General features: G+C 64.9%; 1 protein-coding gene across 1 annotated transcript in view; it reads left to right on the top strand.

Annotated features, from left to right (window-relative positions):
• The window catches only part of LOC143639781 (serine/threonine-protein phosphatase 2A regulatory subunit B'' subunit beta-like), a 39,652-nt gene that overhangs the window by 1,470 nt on the left and 12,820 nt on the right, over positions 1-25,362 (top strand). Inside the window, 9 exon segments of the mRNA XM_077107846.1 lie at positions 8,235-8,420; positions 13,081-13,128; positions 13,130-13,185; positions 13,388-13,416; positions 13,419-13,448; positions 13,451-13,478; positions 14,698-14,782; positions 15,818-15,904; positions 16,725-16,881. Of these exon segments, the coding sequence (XP_076963961.1) occupies positions 8,235-8,420; positions 13,081-13,128; positions 13,130-13,185; positions 13,388-13,416; positions 13,419-13,448; positions 13,451-13,478; positions 14,698-14,782; positions 15,818-15,904; positions 16,725-16,881 (706 nt within the window).

The raw sequence follows: 25,362 nt of genomic DNA, 5'->3' as shown, positions 1-25,362 counted from the left end.
GGCCAGCTGTCCTGTGCCCAGGAGAGGCCTGAAGGTCCCAGCAACAGCTGTGTCCAGGGACTTGAGGGGCTCCCAGCGGGTGGGTCAGGCCCTCCTGCCGTCCTGTCCCCTGGGGTTGGGGAACCTGGAGGACCCCGGCCAGGTGGTCGCAGGCCGGCCGGCCAAGCCCCTAGAGGTGAGCCTCGGCCCGGGACCTTTGAGTGCCGACCCCAGGGAGGGTGGATGTACGTAGGAGGCGTGTGATGAACACCCCGGACACCGCCTGGTCACCCGTCCGGGTGCCGCTGCCTCAGTCCTGGCCAAGCTGGGCTTAACAGCTCCTGCAGACCTCCGTCACAGGGCCGGTCACCCGGCTGGGTGTGCAGTCGATGCTGGTCAGCGACCAGTGCACTTTAACTTGAACCTTGCTTCCCACCAGCGCCCTCCGTGCTGTGTTACCCACCCCTAGGGCGCCACGTGACTCGCGTGAGGCCTCCATGCCGCCAGTGCTGCCGCCGTGTGCTCGCGTGGATCTCCTGCGGGGGGCAGGTCAGGGTGCTGGGTGCTGAGGTGCAGAGATAGGGTGCTGGGGGGCAGGGCGGGGGCTGTGGCTGCGGGCTGGGCTCCTTGGCTGCCTCATCTGGGTGGGGCACGGGCAGCTGGTGTTGTGGGAGGAGGCCCTGGCTGAAGTGTCCAGCGGAGCCTCGCTGTGGGGACAGACCTGCCCTGCCGTCCACCCTGGCTTGCCTGGAGCTCCCCGGTGGCCTCTGGCTCCTGTGCACCCAGGAGCTCTCCTCGCACACTCGCGAGTTCGCCCTGCAGTCCTCGCACATTCAGTTCTCCCTGCCTGCACACTCAGGAGTTCCCCTTGCACACTCAGGCATTGTCCTTATACTCTCAGTTCTTACACACTAAGTAATTCTTCCTGCACACTCAGGAGTTCCCCTTGCACACTCAGGCATTGTCCTTATACTCTCAGTTCTTACACACTAAGTAATTCTTCCTGCACACTCAGGAGTTCCCCTTGCACACTCAGGCATTGTCCTTATACTCTCAGTTCTTACACACTAAGTAATTCTTCCTGCACACTCAGGAGTTCTCCCTGCTCGTTCAAGAGTTTTCCTTACACGCTTGATTCTTGCTCTCAGGAGTACTCCTTGCACACTTGGTTCTTGCACACTCAGGTCTTCACCCTGCAGTTTTCCTTGCAGACTCAGTTCTCCCTGCCTGTGCACTCAGGAGTTCTCCTTGCACACTCAGGAGTTCTCTCTGCACGCTCAGGTCTTCACCTGCACACTCGGCAGTTCTCCGTCAGCCTGGGGGCTCCTCTCAGGGTGGGGGTCCTGAGTTGTTTTGGAGGCCAGTCTCCTTCCTGCCCTGCTGATGCTGGGGGGCTGACCAGGTGGGGCCTGGGGAAGTGTCCAGGGCAGGAGGCCCGCGATGGGCAGTAAGCGGCCCTCTGCCCGCGATACCTGGAGTTGTGGTGCCTTCAGTTTGTGTCCTGGTTCAGGCTCCGTGACTCCTGGGGATGTCTATCCCAGGGGTCCCCAGCTCGAGGCAGAGCCTGTGGGGACCGTGGGGGAAGGCAGTTCAGAGGTCACGTTTGGAAGCTGGACGGTCTGACAGTCGGCTGCGTGGGCCTGAGACCTGGGCTGGGAGTGGGTGCTCTCTACTCAGTGGCGGGTGTCGTCAGGGTGCTGGGAGGTGTCTGGCCTCCTTCGCTGCCAGCACCTGAGGTCGGGGTTCTGTCAGGAGCCCAGGCCTCTGCCTGGACATGGCCCATGGGCGGGTGCTCAGCAGGCCCAGACGCTCCAGCCGTGGCCATGTGCCGTCTCGGGGTCCAGAGATGCCGCCCTCGCGGGCTGCGTGGTGCTGCGCTGGCCCCTGTAGCTAGGAGGCCACACCTGTGGGCCACAGGCCCTGCTTCTGCTTGGCTGCCCGCACCCTCAGCCCTGTCCTGTTCACAGCTGGCCTGCTGCTGTCCTCTGCTGGAGGAGCGGAGAGGCCAGAGCTCGCCCACTGCCCGCCATTGCTGGGTTCCCGCCACTGTGACAGAGGCCAGCTTGGGGCTGGGCGCCTGTTGGCCTTGGGGGCTGGCCCTGGGCGAGCCCACGGCTGTCGCAGCACCAGCTGTGAAGCCCGGACCTCCGCCCGCCCCTCCAGCGCTGTCCGCGCCTGTGCTGGACCCTGTCCTGATGACCGCCCACGTCCCTCCGTGGGCCAGGCGGTGCTGCCACCAGGTGGGTCTGCAGGCTGCAGCGTCCAGCACAGGAGTGGCCTGCAGGCTCTGCAGACGCCGTCCTCGGGAGCCCTGCTGCCCTGCCCGGGGCCTGGGGGGCCTGTGTGGGTGCTGCGCCGCCCCAGCCCTGGCCCGTGGTGGCCCCGCAGCTGCGCGCCGGCCCTGGCGGACGTCCTGCCCTCCTGCCTGGGGCGCGAGGCCCTCCCGCTCTCCCACGCTGGCTGGGTGCCTCAGGTGCGCCTTGCCTGCGACTCTCCGCGTGTTGTCACCTGTCCTGGTCACGCAGACGCGGTCCTGGGTCTCCTGCGGCCCTGCAGTCAGCACGCAGCGCAGCCCTGTGCCCTGAGTGCAGTCTGCGTCCAGGGCGCCCAGCCGGGCCCGGCACCTGGCCTCGGGGCTTCCGCGGGGACGCGCTGGTTCTCCACCTTCCTTGCTCCTGGCACCTGGAGCCCACCGTCACCCCGCCCTCCCTGGGTGGTGGACGCGGGTGTCCCTCACGTCGCCCTCCCTGGGTGCTGGACACGGGCGTCCCTCACGTCGCCCTCCCTGGGTGCTGGACACGGGCGTCCCTCACGTCGCCCTCCCTGGGTGGTGGACACGGGCGTCCCTCACGTCGCCCTCCCTGGGTGCTGGACACGGGCGTCCCTCACGTCGCCCTCCCTGGGTGGTGGACACGGGCGTCCCTCACGTCGCCCTCCCTGGGTGCTGGACACGGGCGTCCCTCACGTCGCCCTCCCTGGGTGCTGGACACGGGCGTCCCTCACGTCGCCCTCCCTGGGTGGTGGACACGGGCGTCCCTCACGTCGCCCTCCCTGGTTGGTGGACACGGGCGTCCCTCACGTCGCCCTCCCTGGGTGCTGGACACGGGCGTCCCTCACGTCGCCCTCCCTGGGTGCTGGACACGGGCGTCCCTCACGTCGCCCTCCCTGGGTGCTGGACACGGGCGTCCCTCACGTCGCCCTCCCTGGGTGCTGGACACGGGCGTCCCTCACGTCGCCCTCCCTGGGTGGTGGACACGGGCGTGCCTCACGTCGCCCTCCCTGGGTGCTGGACACGGGCGTCCCTCACGTCGCCCTCCCTGGGTGCTGGACACGGGCGTCCCTCACGTCGCCCTCCCTGGGTGGTGGACACGGGCGTCCCTCACGTCGCCCTCCCTGGGTGGTGGACACGGGCGTCCCTCACGTCGCCCTCCCTGGGTGCTGGACACGGGCGTCCCTCACGTCGCCCTCCCTGGGTGCTGGACACGGGCGTCCCTCACGTCGCCCTCCCTGGGTGCTGGACACGGGTGTCCCTCACGGGCTCGCCTGTCTTCCACAGTGGTGTCCACCCAAGCTTGTCCATGAGTGCCCCCTGCCTTCCAGGGCTGCAGACCCAGCCCCGCCCCAGCCCGGTGCACGTGTCACCCGTCTTGCAGAGGGGTCAGGGCCAGGCCGTGTCCTCGTGTGGGTCAAGGCCTCCGCCCCCCGCCTCAGTCCAGAGGACTCGTCCCCCCGGTGTCCTTCACCGGCCCTGGGCAGCTCCCCTGGACATGAAGCCCTGGGCTGTCTGCACCTTTGCATGGACCCTTCACCCAGTGCCCCGACCTGGTGGGGAGGACCTGTGGGAAGTGGCCCTCGCGTCCTCGCTGTGCTGCTGGTCACACTGCCCCTGGGGCCGGGGCCCGGTCCCCAGCGCTGCGGGAGCGTCCAGGCCGTGGGTGCTGCCTGTGCCCAGCTGCGGCAAGGTGCTCCCGGGAGCGCTGGACTCCGGGCCGAGAGGAGAGCTGCTGGCCTGCTGTGGGTCCTCCCGCCCAACAGTGGCCACCGCCTGGGACGACAGCCCAGAAGACGTGGGGTCCCCCGGCCCACCTCCCTCGTCACCTACCCAGGGACCCCAGGCTTCACACGGCCCCTCAGAGCGGCCCCTCTGGGGACACTGGGGCGCTGCGTGCCTTCAGCCTCCCTGGAGCATCTCTCTGGGCCTCTGGAGGGTGTCCCCTGCGCCGTAGCCCTGCCCAGCGTCCCCTCCTGGGTGGTGCCGAGGTCTCTGCTGCGTGTCCTGCTCAGGCTCTGTGCCCCCCCCAGGGTGGCCTGGTGGCCAGGTGCCTGCATTTGTGTCTGTGTCTGCACCCTTGGGCACCTGTCCCTGCACCTGGGGACGTGGCATCCGTTTACCCAGGGCCTTGGTTTGGCAGCGCGTGGACATGGGTGTTCTCAGGCCAAAGGGTCCCAGGCGGGTCCGTGGCGGGCGCAGTGAGTGTGCCCTGGGCAGAGCAGAAGTGGCTCTCTGAGGGGTGCCATCTGTGTCAGTGGGGCCGGGACACGCTCTGCACGGCGCCCACCAAGGGGCAGTGGGGCGACCAGCGCGGCTCTCCCTGGCGGGACCTGAGGTGGCAGCAGCAGGACCTAGCCAGGCCCTCTGCGCGCACTGATAATCCGTTGGCCACGATGCGCAGCGTGACCACGGTCACTGTGGTCAGGGAAGTGTCTGCACACCCTTGGAATCCGCCGAGACCCGCCGAGGGCTGGGAAGTGGCCCTCCCCAGTGTCCGCGTGTCCTGTGTCAGAGGAACGTCCTGCAGCTGTGCGGCCGGTCTATTTACGTCCAGGAGACCGAGCGCGTACATCCCGCCTCCGTCCGCCCACAGGCTGTTTTGGTCGCTGGCCCCCCACCTGTTGGAGTCTGCTGGGCGGCCGGGCTCAGCCTTGTCCCTGTGTCCCCGAACTCCCAGTTCCCCACGCAGAGCCACCCCATCTGCGCTGCGGCCGTGCGTCAGCCACCAGTGGACACAGCCACCGGTGGACGAGGAGGCCCTTCTTCCTGCTCACTGACCCGGAGCCCCGCAGGGCCCTCTGCACTCTCCCGCCCCCTCGCTGACCCTCAGCCTACGTGCTCTTCCTTGACACTGCACTGGTCCAGCACTGGCCACCTCTCCTGGGTGGTGGTGAGTGGACGTGCAGGTCCTTCAGTGCTGTGGGTGGTGAGTGGACGTGCGGGTCCTTCAGTGCTGTGGGTGGTCGTGAGTGGACGTGCGGGTCCTTCAGTGCTGTGGGTGGTGGTGAGTGGACGTGCAGGTCCTTCAGTGCTGTGGGTGGTGGTGAGTGGACGTGCAGGTCCTTCAGTGCTGTGGGTGGTGAGTGGACGTGCGGGTCCTTCAGTGCTGTGGGTGGTGGTGAGTGGACGTGCGGGTCCTTCAGTGCTGTGGGTGGTGGTGAGTGGACGTGCGGGTCCTTCAGTGCTGTGGGTGGTGGTGAGTGGACGTGCGGGTCCTTCAGTGCTGTGGGTGGTGGTGAGTGGACGTGCGGGTCCTTCAGTGCTGTGGGTGGTGGTGAGTGGACGTGCGGGTCCTTCAGTGCTGTGGCTGGTGGTGAGTGGACGTGCGGGTCCTTCAGTGCTGTGGGTGGTGGTGAGTGGACGTGCGGGTCCTTCAGTGCTGTGGCTGGTGGTGAGTGGACGTGCAGGTCCTTCAGTGCTGTGGCTGGTGGTGAGTGAACGTGCAGGTCCTTCAGTGCTGTGGGTGGTGAGTGGACGTGCAGGTCCTTCAGTGCTGTGGGTGGTGAGTGGACGTGCAGGTCCTTCAGTGCTGTGGGTGATGGTGAGTGGACGTGCAGGTCCTTCAGTGCTGTGGGTGGTGGTGAGTGGACCTGCAGGTCCTTCAGTGCTGTGGGTGGTGGTGAGTGGACGTGCAGCCTTCAGTGCCAGTGGGAGGGACACGTGTGCGCTGGCCTCTGCAGAAGGGGTGGCCCTAGCCACCAGGGCCCAGGCTGGGACGGCTCACGAGGACGTTCCTGAGGCGAGCTGGGCCCTTCCCCAGGGGCACGGGGTCTGTCACGGTGGGGCTTGTGTCTCAGTGCGTGTCCACTGTGCCTGTGAGGTTTTCTGTGGTCAGTGAGGTCGGGGAGCTGTGCGCACCAGATCTGGGGTGGCCAGGGTGGGCTTCGCGGGGCCAGGGGTCACTCTGAGGACTCTGGTGGGCTTGGGTTCTGTGACGTTGTCCGAGCATTTCTCAGGGTGTCTGGGGGTCGGCCCAGGTATCCAGCATGGTCAGCATGCACCCCGCCCGGGCCACAGCCCCCCCCACGTGTGCACCTCGAGAGCGCCAGGGCTCCCTGGGGGTGGCTGGACGGTGGGGCCTGCCTTCCTGGTGGCCTCTCTCCCCAGGTGGGTCCTGGCGCTGCCGTCCTTCCACGGGCAGCTCCTGTCTCCTCCCTAGCTGGTTCTTGGTCCTCCTGTGGCCCTCGCTGTCCCCTGGCCCAGGTTCGCCTGCTCCGTCTGTGGCCATCACTCTGCTGGCCCTCAGTGGACACGGGCGTTTGTGGGTCAGGACTTGGTAGCTGTGTGTGTCGAGGTCTGAGGCTGGCCCACTCCTGGGTGCCCTGGGGCCAGGCCGTCCAGGGGTCGATGCCCGTTCGCGTGGCCATCTGCCAAGCACGCTGTCCTTGGAGTGGCCGCAAAGGGACCACCTGCTAGGTGCCACGATTCACCCCAGGACTTTCACCCTGTGGTGCCACTTCACGCAGGGTCCCGTCACCCAGGGGGCACCTCACGCAGGACCCCGTCACCCAGGGGGCACCTCACGCAGGACCCCGTCACCCAGGGGGCACCTCACGCAGGACCCCGTCACCCAGGGGGCACCTCACGCAGGACCCCCTCACCCAGGGGGCACCTCACGCAGGACCCCGTCACCCAGGGGCCACCTCACGCAGGACCCCGTCACCCAGGGGCCACCTCACGCAGGACCCCGTCACCCAGGGGGCACCTCACGCAGGACCCCGTCACCCAGGGGGCACCTCACGCAGGACCCCGTCACCCAGGGGCCACCTCACGCAGGACCCCGTCACCCAGGGGCCACCTCACGCAGGACCCCCTCACCCAGGGGGCACCTCACGCAGGACCCCGTCACCCAGGGGGCACCTCACGCAGGACCCCCTCACCCAGGGGGCACCTCACGCAGGACCCCGTCACCTGTGGGGGCACCTCACGCAGGACCCCGTCACCCAGGGGGCACCTCACGCAGGACCCCGTCACCCAGGGGGCACCTCACGCAGGACCCCGTCACCCAGGGGGCACCTCACGCAGGACCCCGTCACCCAGGGGGCACCTCACGCAGGACCCCGTCACCCGTGGGGGCACCTCACGCAGGACCCCGTCACCCAGGGGCCACCTCACGCAGGACCCCGTCACCCGTGGGGGCACCTCACGCAGGACCCCGTCACCCGTGGGGGCACCTCACGCAGGACCCCGTCACCCAGGGGGCACCTCACGCAGGACCCCGTCACCCAGGGGCCACCTCACGCAGGACCCCGTCACCCAGGGGCCACCTCACGCAGGACCCCGTCACCCAGGGGGCACCTCACGCAGGACCCTGTCTCCTGTGGGGGCACCTCACGCAGGACCCCGTCACCTGTGGGGCCACCTCACGCAGGACCCCGTCAGTCCACCTCAGGGGGCACCTCACGCAGGACCCCGTCACCCAGGGGCCACCTCACGCAGGACCCCGTCACCCAGGGGCCACCTCACGCAGGACCCCGTCACCCAGGGGGCACCTCACGCAGGACCCCGTCACCCGTGGGGCACCTCACGCAGGACCCCGTCACCCAGGGGCCACCTCACGCAGGACCCCGTCACCCAGGGGGCACCTCACGCAGGACCCTGTCTCCTGTGGGGGCACCTCACGCAGGACCCCGTCACCCAGGGGGCACCTCACGCAGGACCCCGTCACCCAGGGGCCACCTCACGCAGGACCCTGTCACCCAGGGGGCACCTCACGCAGGACCCTGTCACCCAGGGGGCACCTCACGCAGGACCCCGTCACCCAGGGGGCACCTCACGCAGGACCCCGTCACCCAGGGGGCACCTCACGCAGGACCCTGTCACCCAGGGGGCACCTCACGCAGGACCCCGTCAGTCCACCTCAGGGGTCATCCAGGAGGATGTGGTCACTCCTGTCCATGCAGTCCCTCTGTCATGACCCATAGCTGGGAAACAGGGTGGACAGTCCCAGGGTCTGATGAGCTGTGGCCACTTCACCCCTCAGGTCCAGGCCCGGAAGGCGGAGCCGCTGCCCCCGGCCGCCAGCCACAGCATCCCAGCCTTCTACTTCCCCAGAGGGCGCCCCAAGGACACGGTGGACGTGGACGCCGTCATCACCAGCATCGAGCGCACCTTCGCCCAGTTCCCTCATGAGAGGGCCACCCTGGAGGACATGGGCAGGGTGGCCAAGGTGAGTGGAGCGCCCCACAGTGAGAGGACCAAGAGCCACTGGGCGCCTGGACAGGAGGCCAGGTGTCAAGGTGGACAGCAGGCACCGCTGAGGCCAGCAGGCACAGGAGATGGACAGGAGGCCAGGTGTCAAGGTGGACAGCAGAGACCCCTCAGCCCACCAGGCACAGGAGATGGACAGGAGGCCAGGTGTCAAGGTGGACAGCAGAGACCCCTCAGCCCACCAGGCACAGGAGATGGGCAGGAGGCCAGGTGTCAAGGTGGACAGCAGGCAGCGCTGAGCCCACGTGGCCTGTGGTGGGAGACGGCATCAGCCGGGCGCCTGAGGTCCTGAGGTCCTGCGGTCCTGGAGGGCACGTGGGAGGCGGGCCAGCTGTTCACTAGGCGCCTGCGGTGCCAGACCGTCTGATGTCACGTGGGCGGGCGCGGGACTTCCTGGGTGCCCTCCTAGGTGGTGACCTTGTGTGGCCTGGCCCCGGGGCCCTGTTGCACGTGGCTGCTGCTTGTCTTGGACTCCGGCTCACCGCTGTCTGGAGCTGGACGCCCGTCTCCAGCCTCCTGCCGGCCACACACGGTCAGGACGGCGGGCCCTTGTACCTGGTGGCCTCCTGTGCGGACGTGTTACCGCCTGCTTTTGGCACCTCAGTGGACGGAGGTGACTGACGGAGGAGACCCACGGAGGTGACGGACGGAGGTTACCGACGGAGGCTGACGGACGGAGCTGACCGACGGAGGCTGACAGGCGCCTGCATGTGCACGTTGGGTATTGGAGCGGAGCTGGGGCCTGAGCAGTAGCCCGCCATCACCCTACGGGGAAGTAAGCGAACCCTCCCCTCAGGACAGCACACCTGCCGCTGTGCTGCTGCGCGTGTGCGCGTAACATCTGGGTGTGTGGGCCTGCGGCAGGCGCTACAGGAGTGAGACGCTGTGCCCCAGGTCTGTCCTCTCAGCAGGACACCTGCACGTCCCTGTGCCTACCACAGGCAGGTCCCTGGAGCAGTGTGTGTGTGTGTGTGTAGCTTGTCTGCAGTCCTGGTGACCTGGTGCTGTGTGCTGAGTACTGCTCCTGCAGGTTGGCTTGGTGCATTCCTGGTGTCCTGGTGCTTTGTGCTGAGTACTGCTCCTGCAGGTTGGCTTGGTGCAGTCCTGGTGTCCTGGTGCACAGCTGAGGCTCCTCCTCTCCCCTGTGACCATGTGGTGCTGTGTGCTGAGTACTGCTCCTGCAGGTTGGCTTGGTGCAGTTTTGGTGCACAGCTGAGGCTCCTCCTCTCCCCTGTGAGTACGTGGTGCTGTGTGCTGAGTACTGCTCCTGCAGGTTGGCTTGGTGCAGTCCTGGTGTCCTGGTGCTGTGTGCTGAGTACTGCTCCTGCAGATTGACTTGGTGCAGTCCTGGTGACCTGGTGCTGTGTGCTGAGTACTGCTCCTCCTCTCCCCTGTGAGCACGTGGTGCTGTGTGCTGAGTACTGTTCCTGCAGGTTGGCTTGGTGCAGTCCTGGTGACCTGGTGCTGTGTGCTGAGTACTGCTCCTCCTCTCCCCTGTGAGCACGTGGTGCTGTGTGCTGAGTACTGCTCCTGCAGGTTGGCTTGGTGCAGTCCTAATGTCCTGGTGCACAGCTGAGGCTCCTCCTCTCCCCTGTGACCATGTGGTGCTGTGTGCTGAGTACTGCTCCTGCAGGTTGGCTTGGTGCAGTCCTGGTGCACAGCTGAGGCTCCTCCTCTCCCCTGTGAGCACGTGGTGCTGTGTGCTGAGTACTGCTCCTGCAGGTTGGCTTGGTGCAGTCCTAATGTCCTGGTGCACAGCTGAGGCTCCTCCTCTCCCGTGTGAGCACGTGGTGCTGTGTGCTGAGTACTGCTCCTGCAGGTTGGCTTGGTGCAGTCCTGGTGTTCTGGTGCACAGCTGAGGCTACTCCTCTCCCCTGTGACCATGTGGTGCTGTGTGCTGATGCTGCTCCTGCAGGTTGGCTTGATGCAGTCCTGGTGTCCTGGTGCACAGCTGAGGCTCCTCCTCTCCCGTGTGAGCACGTGGTGCTGTGTGCTGAGTACTGCTCCTGCAGGTTGGCTTGGTGCAGTCCTGGTGTTCTGGTGCACAGCTGAGGCTGCTCCCTTCCCCTGTGACCATGTGGTGCTGTGTGCTGAGTGCTGCTCCTCTCCGTGTGAGCACGTGGTGCTGTGTGCTGAGTGCTGCTTCTGCAGGTTGGCTTGGTGCAGTCCTGGTGTCCTGGTGCACAGCTGAGGCTCCTCCTCTCCCCTGTGAGCACGTGGTGCTGTGTGCTGAGTACTGCTCCTGCAGGTTGGCTTGGTGCAGTCCTGCTGTCCTGGTGCACAGCTGAGGCTGCTCCTCTCCCCTGTGACCATGTGGTGCTGTGTGCTGAGTGCTGCTCTCTCCCCTGTGAGCACGTGGTGCTGTGTGCTGAGTACTGCTCCTGCAGGTTGGCTTGGTGCAGTCCTGCTGTCCTGGTGCACAGCTGAGGCTGCTCCTCTCCCTGTGACCATGTGGTGCTGTGTGCTGAGTGCTGCTCCTCTCCCCTGTGACCATGTGGTGCTGTGTGCTGAGTACTGCTCCTGCAGGTTGGCTTGGTGCAGTCCTGCTGTCCTGGTGCACCTGGACACTTGGTGCTGGTGGCCTGGTGTGGCACTGAGGCCCTCTCCGCTGATATCTGCTCTGCCTGGTGCTGCAGGATGGCGCAGGTTCTGCGAGGTGCAGGCCCTTCAGAGCCGTCTCGTGCGCACTCCTGGGCAGGAACCCTCCGGGCCTCGTTGCTGGAGGTCTCCTGGGCAGGTTTCAGGGGGCCGGAGGCCGGCTGGGCCCCGCCGGGCCTGTTGTTGGGGACCCGCGTGTCTGCTCTGCTCCTGGGCCGTCTTGAGGCTGCAGGTTCTGTGTGGCCATGGTCTCGCGCGCTGCTCGCACGGGCAGGTCATCCGCCACAGCCTGGTGTGGACCTGTGTGCGGGCAGCGCAGGGAGGCCGTGTCCTGGGCCCTCTGGTGGCCTGCGGTCCGTCTCTGATCACAGGGCCCTGGAGGACTGTGCTCAGCACTGCAGAGCAGCAGCCTTCGACTAAGCGCCCTTCCCTGTGCTGAGCCCTGTGCTGGGGCACTGGCCGTCTGTCTGGGTGGCCTCCTGGGTCCAGCAGCTGGGCTGGAGATGGTCACTACTTCCGGCACATCGTCGCTGTCCTGGAGCTTGTGCTCCTCGCTGTGTTGACGCAGATGGTGACGTCCCCTCCTTCCCCATCCTGCGTCACCTCTTTGCCCAGCCTGCGTCCACGGTGACTTGGTCCTTTCAGACACGGGGACGAGTGTTCAGCCTGCACTGTGTCTGGTGACCTGTGGTTCTGTGGTCACGACTGTCCGTGCCACTCTGTCACCAGTGACCGCGGCTGCTCAGAGCAGCAGGCAGGGACAGGTCAGCTCTGGGCTGCTGCCCGAGGTCCAGGCGGGGCCGGCCGGGTCACTGGGGCTGCTCCTGCCCCAGAGGCGCCTTCTCCTGGGTGCTCCATGGTGGACGGGCAGGGGCTCTGGGTCTCTCTGGTGAGGACCCTGGTCCCCTTCACGGGCTGCTCCTGGGAGCCCCGCCCTCCCAGGGCCCCCCACCGCAGCCCCTGGTGGGGGTCAGCACGGGAACTCGGGGGACACCCCTGGACTCAGCTCCTTTTCCAGATGAGGTGTCCCCCTTGTGGGCTCCTGCTCCGCGTTCTGTGCGGAAGCCTGTTTTCCCAGGTGTTTGCGCTCTGTCCTGGCGCGGTGGCTGCGCTCTCACAGGCTGGGTCCCTGCCCGGCGGGGACCTCGGGTCTCGCTGCTCGGAACCGGGGGAGCCTGGCGTGGCCCTTCCTCAGTGCCTGGTGGGGCTGTCCGGGCCGCGGGCCTGTGGAGCCCTGGGGCCTTTCTACCGCTGGGGGCGGGCCTGTGCCCAGGCGGCTTTGGCAAGAGGGTCATCTGCCAGCCCTGCTTCCCCGAAGGCCAGCCTGCTGGACGGGCGACCACCTGTGCGGCCCCGTGGCCCATGGCTGGCGCGGCCCCTGGGCCTGGTGTGTTCTCTGCCGTTCTAGTCGCAGGGACCAAGACCTAGTTTCGCTCACTTACTTCACGGGGAGCTGAGAGTGGGACCCAGGGCCCCGCCACGCTGGCCAAGCGCCCTGCCGGAGCCCAGCCGGCCCACCGCGGTTCTGCTTGTCCTGGGAGAGTGCAGGGCCCCCCTGGTCCAGGCCCCGGTGCTGGGTTGGTGTGTGGAGACCTCCGTGGACGCGCTGTGGCTGCGAGGCGGGGACCTGGGCCTGAGGTGGCTCCCAGTGTGCTGGGCCCTGCTGTGGCTGGCCCTGCTGCAGCCCCGGGTTTGAAGCGTGTGGGTGCTGTCTTGTTGGCTTGGGCAGTCAGCGAAGGTGGGGCTCTTCTGCGTGCGCTGCTGGGCCTCTGGGGCTGGGCACAGCCAGGCTCCTTCCAGGGACACCAAGTGCTGTGTGCTGTGGGGTACTGTGCGCCGAGCACCGGAGCCAGCGCCACCCCTCCCACCCCAGGGCTGGTGGTCGCCCTGCGGCAGGACAAGGGCAGCTCTCCCTGCTCCCTGGGGGCCGAGGGCTGCGTGGTCTGCAGCAGCGCCCTCCCTCTCTGCTCAAGTGTGTGCCATGTGTCCAGGCCCGGCTGACCGCTCCCTCTGTCCCTCATGCCTGCGGCTGCCCACTGTACTGGAAGGGGCCTCTCTTCTATGGAGCCCGGCGGGGAGCGCACAGGCTCAGTGTCCGTCCACAAGTTCGTGGCCATGTGGAGAAAGTGGAGTCCGGCCAGGGAGGGCACAGAGCGGGCAGGGTCCCTGGGTCCTCGTCCCCAGTAGCCATCCCCTGGAGCTGGGTTATTCACAGGTGCGCATCCGTGGCCCGGCCTCCTGTCACCCCAGCCTCCTCGCTCATCTGTACTCTGTCCACCCACCCCCCGCGTCAGGGCAGGAGGTGGCTCAGACCTCCTCTGTCCCCAGGATCCTCCAAAACTGCCACGACGAAGCCGCCAATTCGTGCACCTGCTCATGAACCCCGGCTGCACTACCTGGTGCAGGAAGACTTCGTCCCTTCTGCAGGTGAGCATCTCACCTGGAGGGACACTGTGTCCAGATGCACGCAGCCTGGCCCGCACCCTGTGCCGCCCCAGGACCCCCGCTGCAGTGCGCAGTGTGGACTGCGCATGTGGGTCCCGTGGGCTGTTTCCTGGGAGGGCAGGGGGCGGGGCTGTTCACCTGGGCTCCTCCCACACAGGCCTGGGCCCCGCCCCCTGCTGCCCCAGGAACCCCCAGCCGCAGTGTGCGCATGTGGGTCCCCTGGGCTGTTGTCCTGGGAGGGCAGGGGCGGGGCTGCTCACCTGGGCTCCTCCCACACAGGCCTGGGCCCCGCCCCCTGCTGCCCCAGAACCCCCAGCCGCAGTGTGGACTGCGCATGTGGGTCCCGTGGGCTGTTGTCCTGGGAGGGCAGGGGGCGGGGCTGCTCACCTGGGCTCCTCCCACACAGGCCTGGGCCCCGCCCTCTGCTGCCCCAGAACCCCCAGCCGCAGTGTGGGCTGCGCATGTGGGTCCCGTGGGCTGTTGTCCTGGGAGGGCAGGGGCGGGGCTGCTCACCTGGGCTCCTCCCACACAGGCCTGGGCCCCGCCCCCTGCTGCCCAGGAACCCCCAGCCGCAGTGTGCGCATGTGGGTCCCCTGGGCTGTTGTCCTGGGAGGGCAGGGGGCGGGGCTGCTCACCTGGGCTCCTCCCACACAGGGCCTGGGCCCGCCCCCTGCTGCCCCAGGAACCCCCTGCCGCAGTATGCGCATGTGGTCCCCTGGGCTGTTGTCCTGGGAGGGCAGGGGGCGGGGCTGCTCACCTGGGCTCCTCCCACACAGGCCTGGGCCCCGCCCCCTGCTGCCCCAGGAACCCCAGCTGCAGATCCTTCCATGTGGGTGGGGACTGCGCACTTGGACCTGGGGGGCCTGGGCCTGGGGGCAGGGGCAGGGTCAGCTGGTCCCCTGGGGCTCCTCGCCGCTGCGGGCCCTTCTCCTTGCTAGGCTGGCTCCCTGGGCGTGGCTGCCTGGCTCTTCTCACCCGTGGAGGGCGGGCACTGAGGGGCCTCGTGGGGAGTGGCTGAGCGATGGGGTCCACAGGTGGGCGTGCTGCCCCGCAGCCCTCGGGGTCTGAGAGGCGGTGCAAGGGTGCTTGGGTGGACCTGCAGCCTCTCCCACGGCCCTGGCGTGGCTCGGCCGAGTCTGGCAGGGCGACCCGCACCGCACTGGCTTGGGTGGCTCGGCCTTCATTCTGTCCCTCTGCGTGCAGGACGTGGTGAACACGCACCCTGGCCTGTCCTTCCTGAAGGAGGCGTCCGAGTTCCACTCCCGCTACATCACCACGGTGAGTCCCAGCGCCAGTGTTGGGACAGCACAGCTGCGGGGTGACCAGGCTCCTGCAGGCTTTCGGCCCGCCCCTGCTGCCACCGCCACCGCCACCGGCGTCGAGTCAGACAGACCAATCACGAGCTGGTGGGCCAGGCACCAGCGCTGCCACCCCTGAGGGACAGCACGTGGCCTCACGACACTGGAGCACCTGAATGCAGCGTCTGCTGGCCTTGGGCTTCTGGGTTGTGACAGTGCTCTTGTGTCCTGCGGGACTCAGGGACGTGGTGAGGGCGCCTGTCCCGGGGCCATGGGTGGCAGGGACATGTCTGCCCTCGGGGGTCGTGGGTGGGGCAGAGTAGACTCCTTGGAGCGCTGCCCTCCTTGCATCTGGTGGCCTCAGCTGACCCTGCTGCCCACTCGTGGGGCTGTGGGTCTGCACTGCCCGTGAGCAGAGGTGCCGGATTTCCAGAGCGGTCTGCGGCTCGGGGCGTGAGGTCTGGGGCAAGAGGCGTCCCAGCGCCAGGTGGGGGTGAGCAGGGGGGCGCACCTGCCATCAGCTGCGGGACACCGCTGCCCTGGGGCACAGCTAGCCCTGTCTGCAGGTCAGGCTGGCTGTGCCACGTGGGAGGGAGGTCACTGCCACCGCGTGTGCCTCCTCACGGTGCCGGGCTGTTCGTGGAAGTCTCCGCGCAGGTCCTCAACCCAGGCTCACCGGCACGGTCCCCAGCCTCTGTCATCCCTGTCCCGGCCCCCAGCTCACCTCTCCTGACCGTGAGCAGCTCAGAGGCAGCCCTGGGCCTGGGGAGCCCTCCTCATCCCTCCCTGCAGCCTGGGCAGGACTCCATCCCTGTCCAGCACAGGCCTGGCCCTGCCGTGTCCCCATGCCGGCAGGGCAGCCGAGCACAGCAAGCTCAGCCCTTATGCAGGGGGCCTGTGTGGTTTTGAAAGGCCCCGCCTGACTTGGGGGGCGGGCGCCCTCTGCTGGTGACTGGAGCCCTGCGCAGGCCGCTCCTGACCTGCCCGTGCTGTGCTGAGGGTCCTCCTCCTGCAGGTCATCCAGAGGATATTCTACACCGTCAACAGGTCCTGGACTGGGAGGATCACCTGCACGGAGCTCCGGAGGAGCACCTTCCTGCAGGTGCGCCAGGGGAGGTGGGCTCCTTCCATCTGCTGGAGGACCCGGGCGCGGGCCCGGCACAGAGTCTCCAGCATGGCCAGCCCGTCCTCGGCATGGCCTGACCTGTGTGCCTGCCCTGCGCCTTGGCCTCCCTCCAGACTTTCTACACTCACTCCTGAGGAAGCTGCCCTCTCTCTGAAGCCGCCTCTTCCTCAGAGCAGAGCCCGTCCCCTAGACACAAGAGGCTCCGGGCCCTTTTTCAGGAGCTCTACCAAGCCATTTCTCCATCTTCAGGAGGCCCCACCCACCCGCTGCTCCTCCTTCAGGAGGCCCCACCCACCCGCTGCTCCTCCTTCAGGAGGCCCCACCCACCCGCTGCTCCTTCTTCAGGAGGCCCCTCACACCCGCTGCTCCTTCTTCAGGAGGCCCCTCCCACCCGCTGCTCCTTCTTCGGGAGGCCCCTCCCACCCGCTGCTCCTTCTTCAGGAGGCCCCTCCCACCCGCTGCTCCTTCTTCAGAGGCCCCTCCCACTCACCCAACATCATCAGGAGGCCCCTCCCACTCACTCCTCCATCTTCAGCAGGCTCCTCCCACTCACTGCTGCATCTTCAGGAGGCCCCTCCCACCCACTCTCATCTTCAGGAGGCCCCTCCCACCCACTCTCATCTTCGGGAGGCCCCTCCCATTCACTGCTCCATTTTCAGGAGGCCCCTCCCACCTAGTACTCCATCTTCAGGTGGCCCCTCCCACCTAGTACTCCATCTTCAGGAGGTCCCTCCGACCCGTGCAGGCTCCTCCCACCCCTCAGGACCCCGCTCAGCCACTTCCTGGTCCTTTGCAGAACGTGGCGCTGCTGGAGGAGGAGGCGGACATCAACCAGCTGACGGAGTACTTCTCCTACGAGCACTTCTACGTCATCTACTGCAAGTTTTGGGAACTGGACACAGACCACGATCTCCTCATCGACGCGCAGGACCTGGCCCGACACAATGACCACGGTGAGCCTGGCTGCAGGACTCGGGGCAGGGCACTGTGCAGACCCAGGTGACACCGCACGCTGCTCGGGAGCCTGGCGTCCACCCTGGCCCTGCCCTCCTGGCCTCTCCCTGCCTGCGTGCTCCTTGCCTGCTGTCCACACCCAGGACACAGCCTCTGTCACTGAGGAGGTGTCGGGACACCGGGTCCCCTCCCTGTGTAGGAGGCCACGCTGCAGGGTGTGGGTGGAGCGGGGCACCCTCCGCCTTCCCCTGCCCTCACCGTCCTGTCCCCTTTCCCTCAAAGCCCTGTCCCCAGCCTGCTCAGGCGTCAGGGTCTCTGGTCCCTCCCAGTGCCCCAGCCCTTCACCCCTGTCCCTAGTGGCCATACCTCTGACCCAGCTCACTGGCCACGCGTCCTGCATCCTGGTCACTGCTCGGGCTGCCCCAGTCCCTGGTTGGTCTCCCAGGAACCTCAGGTCGGGGTTCCCAGGCCGCCGGCCTGCGTGCTGCCCCCACTGTGCCTCCCAGCTGCCCTCCTCGAGCTCTGTGGCTGCCCAGCCCAGGACACCTGCTCTCCAGTGGTCACCTACTCTCCTGCCCACCCTGTGGAGTCCTGCTCCGCAGGCGGACCCTGTCTGTCCAGGATAGAGTTTCACACAGGCGCTTGCTCACCCGGGGTCGCCTCCTCACCCAGGAGACGGTCCAGCAGGGGACGGACGCTGTCTCTGAGGCCCTGCCCTGTGGCTTCACGTCCCGCTGCCCTTGCTCCCTGAGGCTGCTGTCCCAGCTCCACAAGGGCCTGGGGACAGTGCCTCTCCCTGGGGCTGCCGCAGACCGTCACCAGGGCTGCTCCCCCTCCCAGAGATCAGAGCCCAGGGACACTGCTGACCCCAGGTGTGCAGGTCACCTCCCCTTCCTAGTGATCAGGTCCTAGGACACTGCTGACCCCAGGTGTGCAGGTCACCTCCCTTCCTAGTGATCAGGTCCTAGGACACTGCTGACCTCAGGTGTGCAGGTCACCTCCCCTTCCTAGTGATCAGGTCCTAGGACACTGCTGACCCCAGGTGTGCAGGTCACATCCCTTCCTAGTGATCAGGTCCTAGGACACTGCTGACCTCAGGTGTGCACACTCACCTCCCCTTCCTAGTGATCAGGTCCTAGGACACTGCTGACCCCAGGTGTGCAGGTCACCTCCCTTCCTAGTGATCAGGTCCTAGGACACTGCTGACCCCAGGTGTGCACACTCACCTCCCTTCCTAGTGATCAGGTCCTAGGACACTGCTGACCCCAGGTGTGCAGGTCACTTCCCCTTCCTAGTGATCAGGTCCTAGGACACTGCTGACCCCAGGTGTGCAGGTCACTTCCCCTTCCTAGTGATCAGGTCCTAGGACACTGCTGACCCCAGGTGTGCACACTCACCTCCCTTCCTAGTGATCAGATCCTAGGACACTGCTGACCCCAGGTGTGCAGGTCACCTCCCCTTCCTAGTGATCAGGTCCTAGGACACTGCTGACCCCAGGTGTGCAGGTCACCTCCCCTTCCTAGTGATCAGATCCTAGGACACTGCTGACCCCAGGTGTGCAGGTCACCTCCCCTTCCTAGTGATCAGGTCCTAGGACACTGCTGACCCCAGGTGTGCACACTCACCTCCCTTCCTAGTGATCAGGTCCTAGGACACTGCTGACCCCAGGTGTGCAGGTCACCTCCCTCCCTAGTGATCAGGTCCTAGGACACTGCTGACCCCAGGTGTGCACACTCACCTCCCCTTCCTAGTGATCAGGTCCTAGGACACTGCTGACCCCAGGTGTGCACACTCACCTCCCTCCCTAGTGATCAGGTCCTAGGACACTGCTGACCCCAGGTGTGCAGGTCACCTCCCCTTCCTAGTGATCAGGTCCTAGGACACTGCTGACCCAGGTGTGCAGGTCACCTCCCCTTCCTAGTGATCAGGTCCTAGGACACTGCTGACCCCAGGTGTGCAGGTCACCTCCCCTTCCTAGTGATCAGGTCCTAGGACACTGCTGACCCCAGGTGTGCACACTCACCTCCCTCCCTAGTGATCAGGTCCTAGGACACTGCTGACCCCAGGTGTGCAGGTCACCCCCCTTCCTAGTGATCAGGTCCTAGGACACTGCTGACCCCAGGTGTGCAGGTCACCTCCCCTTCCTAGTGATCAGGTCCTAGGACACTGCTGACCCCAGGTGTGCAGGTCACCTCCCCTTCCTAGTGATCAGGTCCTAGGACACTGCTGACCCCAGGTGTGCAGGTCACCTCCCCTTCCTAGTGATCAGGTCCTAGGACACTGCTGACCCCAGGTGTGCACACTCACCTCCCTACCTAGTGATCAGGTCCTAGGACACTGCTGACCCCAGGTGTGCAGGTCACCTCCCCTTCCTAGTGATCAGGTCCTAGGACACTGCTGACCCCAGGTGTGCAGGTCACCTCCCCTTCCTAGTGATCAGGTCCTAGGACACTGCTGACCCCAGGTGTGCACACTCACCTCCCCTTCCTAGTGATCAGGTCCTAGGACACTGCTGACCCCAGGTGTGCAGGTCACCTCCCCTTCCTAGTGATCAGATCCTAGGACACTGCTGACCCCAGGTGTGCACACTCACCTCCCCTTCCTAGTGATCAGGTCCTAGGACACTGCTGACCCCAGGTGTGCAGGTCACCTCCCCTTCCTAGTGATCAGGTCCTAGGACACTGCTGACCCCAGGTGTGCACACTCACCTGCCCTTCCTAGTGATCAGGTCCTAGGACACTGCTGACCCCAGGTGTGCACACTCACCTCCCCTTCCTAGTGATCAGGTCCTAGGACACTGCTGACCCCAGGTGTGCAGGTCACCTCCCTCCCTAGTGATCAGGTCCTAGGACACTGCTGACCTCAGGTGTGCAGGTCACCTCCCTTCCTAGTGATCAGGTCCTAGGACACTGCTGACCCCAGGTGTGCAGGTCACCTCCCTTCCTAGTGATCAGATCCTAGGACACTGCTGACCCCAGGTGTGCAGGTCACCTCCCTTCCTAGTGATCAGGTCCTAGGACACTGCTGACCCCAGGTGTGCAGGTCACCTCCCCTTCCTAGTGATCAGGTCCTAGGACACTGCTGACCCCAGGTGTGCAGGTCACCTCCCCTTCCTAGTGATCAGGTCCTAGGACACTGCTGACCCCAGGTGTGCAGGTCACCTCCCCTTCCTAGTGATCAGATCCTAGGACACTGCTGACCCCAGGTGTGCAGGTCACCTCCCCTTCCTAGTGATCAGGTCCTAGGACACTGCTGACCCCAGGTGTGCAGGTCACCTCCCCTTCCTAGTGATCAGGTCCTAGGACACTGCTGACCCCAGGTGTGCAGGTCACCTCCCCTTCCTAGTGATCAGGTCCTAGGACACTGCTGACCCCAGGTGTGCAGGTCACCTCCCCTTCCTAGTGATCAGGTCCTAGGACACTGCTGACCCCAGGTGTGCAGGTCACCTCCCCTTCCTAGTGATCAGGTCCTAGGACACTGCTGACCCCAGGTGTGCAGGTCACCTCCCCTTCCTAGTGATCAGGTCCTAGGACACTGATGACCTCAGGTGTGCAGGTCACCTCCCCTTCCTAGTGATCAGGTCCTAGGACACTGCTGACCCCAGGTGTGCAGGTCACCTCCCCTTCCTAGTGATCAGGTCCTAGGACACTGCTGACCCCAGGTGTGCAGGTCACCTCCCTTCCTAGTGATCAGGTCCTAGGACACTGCTGACCCCAGGTGTGCAGGTCACCCCCCTTCCTAGTGATCAGGTCCTAGGACACTGCTGACCCCAGGTGTGCAGGTCACCTCCCCTTCCTAGTGATCAGGTCCTAGGACACTGCTGACCTCAGGTGTGCAGGTCACCTCCCCTTCCTAGTGATCAGGTCCTAGGACACTGCTGACCCCAGGTGTGCACACTCACCTCCCTTCCTAGTGATCAGGTCCTAGGACACTGCTGACCCCAGGTGTGCAGGTCACCTCCCCTTCCTAGTGATCAGGTCCTAGGACACTGCTGACCCCAGGTGTGCAGGTCACCTCCCTTCCTAGTGATCAGGTCCTAGGACACTGCTGACCCCAGGTGTGCAGGTCACCCCCCTTCCTAGTGATCAGGTCCTAGGACACTGCTGACCCCAGGTGTGCAGGTCACCTCCCCTTCCTAGTGATCAGGTCCTAGGACACTGCTGACCTCAGGTGTGCAGGTCACCTCCCTTCCTAGTGATCAGGTCCTAGGACACTGCTGACCCCAGGTGTGCAGGTCACCCCCCTTCCTAGTGATCAGGTCCTAGGACACTGCTGACCCCAGGTGTGCAGGTCACCTCCCCTTCCTAGTGATCAGGTCCTAGGACACTGCTGACCCCAGGTGTGCAGGTCACCTCCCTTCCTAGTGATCAGGTCCTAGGACACTGCTGACCCCAGGTGTGCAGGTCACTTCCCCTTCCTAGTGATCAGGTCCTAGGACACTGCTGACCCCAGGTGTGCACACTCACCTCCCTTCCTAGTGATCAGGTCCTAGGACACTGCTGACCCCAGGTGTGCACACTCACCTCCCTCCCTAGTGATCAGGTCCTAGGACACTGCTGACCCCAGGTGGGCAGGTCAGCTCCCCTTCCTAGTGATCAGGTCCTAGGACACTGCTGATCCCAGGTGTGCACACTCACCCCCCTTCCTAGTGATCAGGTCCTAGGACACTGCTGACCCCAGGTGTGCAGGTCACCTCCCCTTCCTAGTGATCAGGTCCTAGGACACTGCTGACCCCAGGTGTGCAGGTCACCTCCCTTCCTAGTGATCAGGTCCTAGGACACTGCTGACCCCAGGTGTGCAGGTCACCTCCCCTTCCTAGTGATCAGGTCCTAGGACACTGCTGACCCCAGGTGTGCAGGTCACCTCCCTTCCTAGTGATCAGGTCCTAGGACACTGCTGACCCCAGGTGTGCAGGTCACCCCCCTCCCTAGTGATCAGGTCCTAGGACACTGCTGACCCCAGGTGTGCAGGTCACCTCCCTTCCTAGTGATCAGGTCCTAGGACACTGCTGACCCCAGGTGTGCAGGTCACCTCCCCTTCCTAGTGATCAGGTCCTAGGACACTGCTGACCCCAGGTGTGCAGGTCACCTCCCTTCCTAGTGATCAGATCCTAGGACACTGCTGACCTCAGGTGTGCACACTCACCTCCCTTCCTAGTGATCAGATCCTAGGACACTGCTGACCCCAGGTGTGCAGGTCACCTCCCTTCCTAGTGATCAGGTCCTAGGACACTGCTGACCCCAGGTGTGCAGGTCACCTCCCCTTCCTAGTGATCAGGTCCTAGGACACTGCTGACCCCAGGTGTGCAGGTCACCTCCCTTCCTAGTGATCAGGTCCTAGGACACTGCTGACCTCAGGTGTGCACACTCACCTCCCTTCCTAGTGATCAGATCCTAGGACACTGCTGACCCCAGGTGTGCACACTCACCTCCCTTCCTAGTGATCAGGTCCTAGGACACTGCTGACCTCAGGTGTGCACACTCACCTCCCTTCCTAGTGATCAGATCCTAGGACACTGCTGACCCCAGGTGTGCAGGTCACCTCCCCTTCCTAGTGATCAGGTCCTAGGACACTGCTGACCCCAGGTGTGCAGGTCACCTCCCTTCCTAGTGATCAGGTCCTAGGACACTGCCGACCCCAGGTGTGCAGGTCACCTCCCCTTCCTAGTGATCAGGTCCTAGGACACTGCTGACCCCAGGTGTGCAGGTCACCTCCCCTTCCTAGTGATCAGGTCCTAGGACACTGCTGACCTCAGGTGTGCACACTCACCTCCCCTTCCTAGTGATCAGGTCCTAGGACACTGCTGACCCCAGGTGTGCACACTCACCTCCCTTCCTAGTGATCAGGTCCTAGGACACTGCTGACCCTCAGGTGTGCACACTCACCTCCCTTCCTAGTGATCAGGTCCTAGGACACTGCTGACCCCAGGTGTGCAGGTCACCTCCCCTTCCTAGTGATCAGGTCCTAGGACACTGCTGACCCCAGGTGTGCAGGTCACCTCCCCTTCCTAGTGATCAGGTCCTAGGACACTGCCGACCCCAGGTGTGCAGGTCACCTCCCCTTCCTAGTGATCAGGTCCTAGGACACTGCTGACCCCAGGTGTGCAGGTCACCTCCCCTTCCTAGTGATCAGGTCCTAGGACACTGCTGACCCCAGGTGTGCAGGTCACCTCCCTTCCTAGTGATCAGGTCCTAGGACACTGCTGACCCCAGGTGTGCAGGTCACCTCCCCTTCCTAGTGATCAGATCCTAGGACACTGCTGACCCCAGGTGTGCAGGTCACCTCCCCTTCCTAGTGATCAGATCCTAGGACACTGCTGACCTCAGGTGTGCAGGTCACCTCCCCTTCCTAGTGATCAGATCCTAGGACACTGCTGACCCCAGGTGTGCAGGTCACCTCCCTTCCTAGTGATCAGGTCCTAGGACACTGCTGACCCCAGGTGTGCAGGTCACCTCCCCTTCCTAGTGATCAGATCCTAGGACACTGCTGACCCCAGGTGTGCAGGTCACCTCCCCTTCCTAGTGATCAGATCCTAGGGACACTGCTGACCCCAGGTGTGCAGGTCACCTCCCCTTCCTAGTGATCAGATCCTAGGACACTGCTGACCCCAGGTGTGCAGGTCACCTCCCCTTCCTAGTGATCAGATCCTAGGACACTGCTGACCTCAGGTGTGCAGGTCACCTCCCCTTCCTAGTGATCAGGTCCTAGGACACTGCTGACCCCAGGTGTGCAGGTCACCCCCCTCCCTAGTGATCAGATCCTAGGACACTGCTGACCCCAGGTGTGCAGGTCACCTCCCCTTCCTAGTGATCAGATCCTAGGACACTGCTGACCTCAGGTGTGCAGGTCACCTCCCTTCCTAGTGATCAGGTCCTAGGACACTGCTGACCCCAGGTGTGCACACTCACCTCCCCTTCCTAGTGATCAGGTCCTAGGACACTGCTGACCCCAGGTGTGCACACTCACCCCCCTTCCTAGTGATCAGGTCCTAGACACTGCTGACCCCAGGTGTGCAGGTCACCTCCCCTTCCTAGTGATCAGGTCCTAGGACACTGCTGACCCCAGGTGTGCAGGTCACCTCCCCTTCCTAGTGATCAGGTCCTAGGACACTGCTGACCCCAGGTGTGCAGGTCACCTCCCCTTCCTAGTGATCAGGTCCTAGGACACTGCTGACCCCAGGTGTGCACACTCACCTCCCTTCCTAGTGATCAGGTCCTAGGACACTGCTGACCCCAGGTGTGCAGGTCACCTCCCCTTCCTAGTGATCAGGTCCTAGGACACTGCTGACCCCAGGTGTGCAGGTCACCCCCCTCCCTAGTGATCAGGTCGTAGGACACTGCTGACCCCAGGTGTGCAGGTCACCTCCCCTTCCTAGTGATCAGATCCTAGGACACTGCTGACCTCAGGTGTGCAGGTCACCTCCCTTCCTAGTGATCAGGTCCTAGGACACTGCTGACCCCAGGTGTGCAGGTCACCTCCCTTCCTAGTGATCAGATCCTAGGACACTGCTGACCCCAGGTGTGCAGGTCACCTCCCTTCCTAGTGATCAGGTCCTAGGACACTGCTGACCCCAGGTGTGCAGGTCACCTCCCCTTCCTAGTGATCAGGTCCTAGGACACTGCTGACCCCAGGTGTGCACACTCACCTCCCTTCCTAGTGATCAGGTCCTAGGACACTGCTGACCCCAGGTGTGCAGGTCACCTCCCCTTCCTAGTGATCAGGTCCTAGGACACTGCTGACCCCAGGTGTGCAGGTCACCCCCCTCCCTAGTGATCAGGTCGTAGGACACTGCTGACCCCAGGTGTGCAGGTCACCTCCCCTTCCTAGTGATCAGATCCTAGACACTGCTGACCTCAGGTGTGCAGGTCACCTCCTTCCTAGTGATCAGGTCCTAGGACACTGCTGACCCCAGGTGTGCACACTCACCTCCCCTTCCTAGTGATCAGGTCCTAGGACACTGCTGACCCCAGGTGTGCACACTCACCCCCCTTCCTAGTGATCAGGTCTAGGACACTGCTGACCCCAGGTGTGCAGGTCACCTCCCCTTCCTAGTGATCAGGTCCTAGGACACTGCTGACCCCAGGTGTGCAGGTCACCTCCCCTTCCTAGTGATCAGGTCCTAGGACACTGCTGACCCCAGGTGTGCAGGTCACCTCCCCTTCCTAGTGATCAGATCCTAGGACACTGCTGACCCCAGGTGTGCAGGTCACCTCCCCTCCTAGTGATCAGGTCCTAGGACACTGCTGACCCCAGGTGTGCAGGTCACCCCCCCTTCTAGTGATCAGGTCCTAGGACACTGCTGACCCCAGGTGTGCAGGTCACCTCCCCTTCCTAGTGATCAGGTCCTAGGACACTGCTGACCCAGGTGTGCAGGTCACCTCCCCTTCCTAGTGATCAGGTCCTAGGACACTGCTGACCCCAGGTGTGCAGGTCACCTCCCTTCCTAGTGATCAGGTCCTAGGACACTGCCCCCTGACCCC

The sequence above is a fragment of the Callospermophilus lateralis genome, chromosome Y (genome assembly GCF_048772815.1).
Source record: "Callospermophilus lateralis isolate mCalLat2 chromosome Y, mCalLat2.hap1, whole genome shotgun sequence".
Classification (NCBI taxonomy): domain Eukaryota; kingdom Metazoa; phylum Chordata; class Mammalia; order Rodentia; family Sciuridae; genus Callospermophilus; species Callospermophilus lateralis.
Note: the sequence above shows the minus strand (reverse complement) of the source record. Positions and strands in the feature narration are given on the sequence as shown.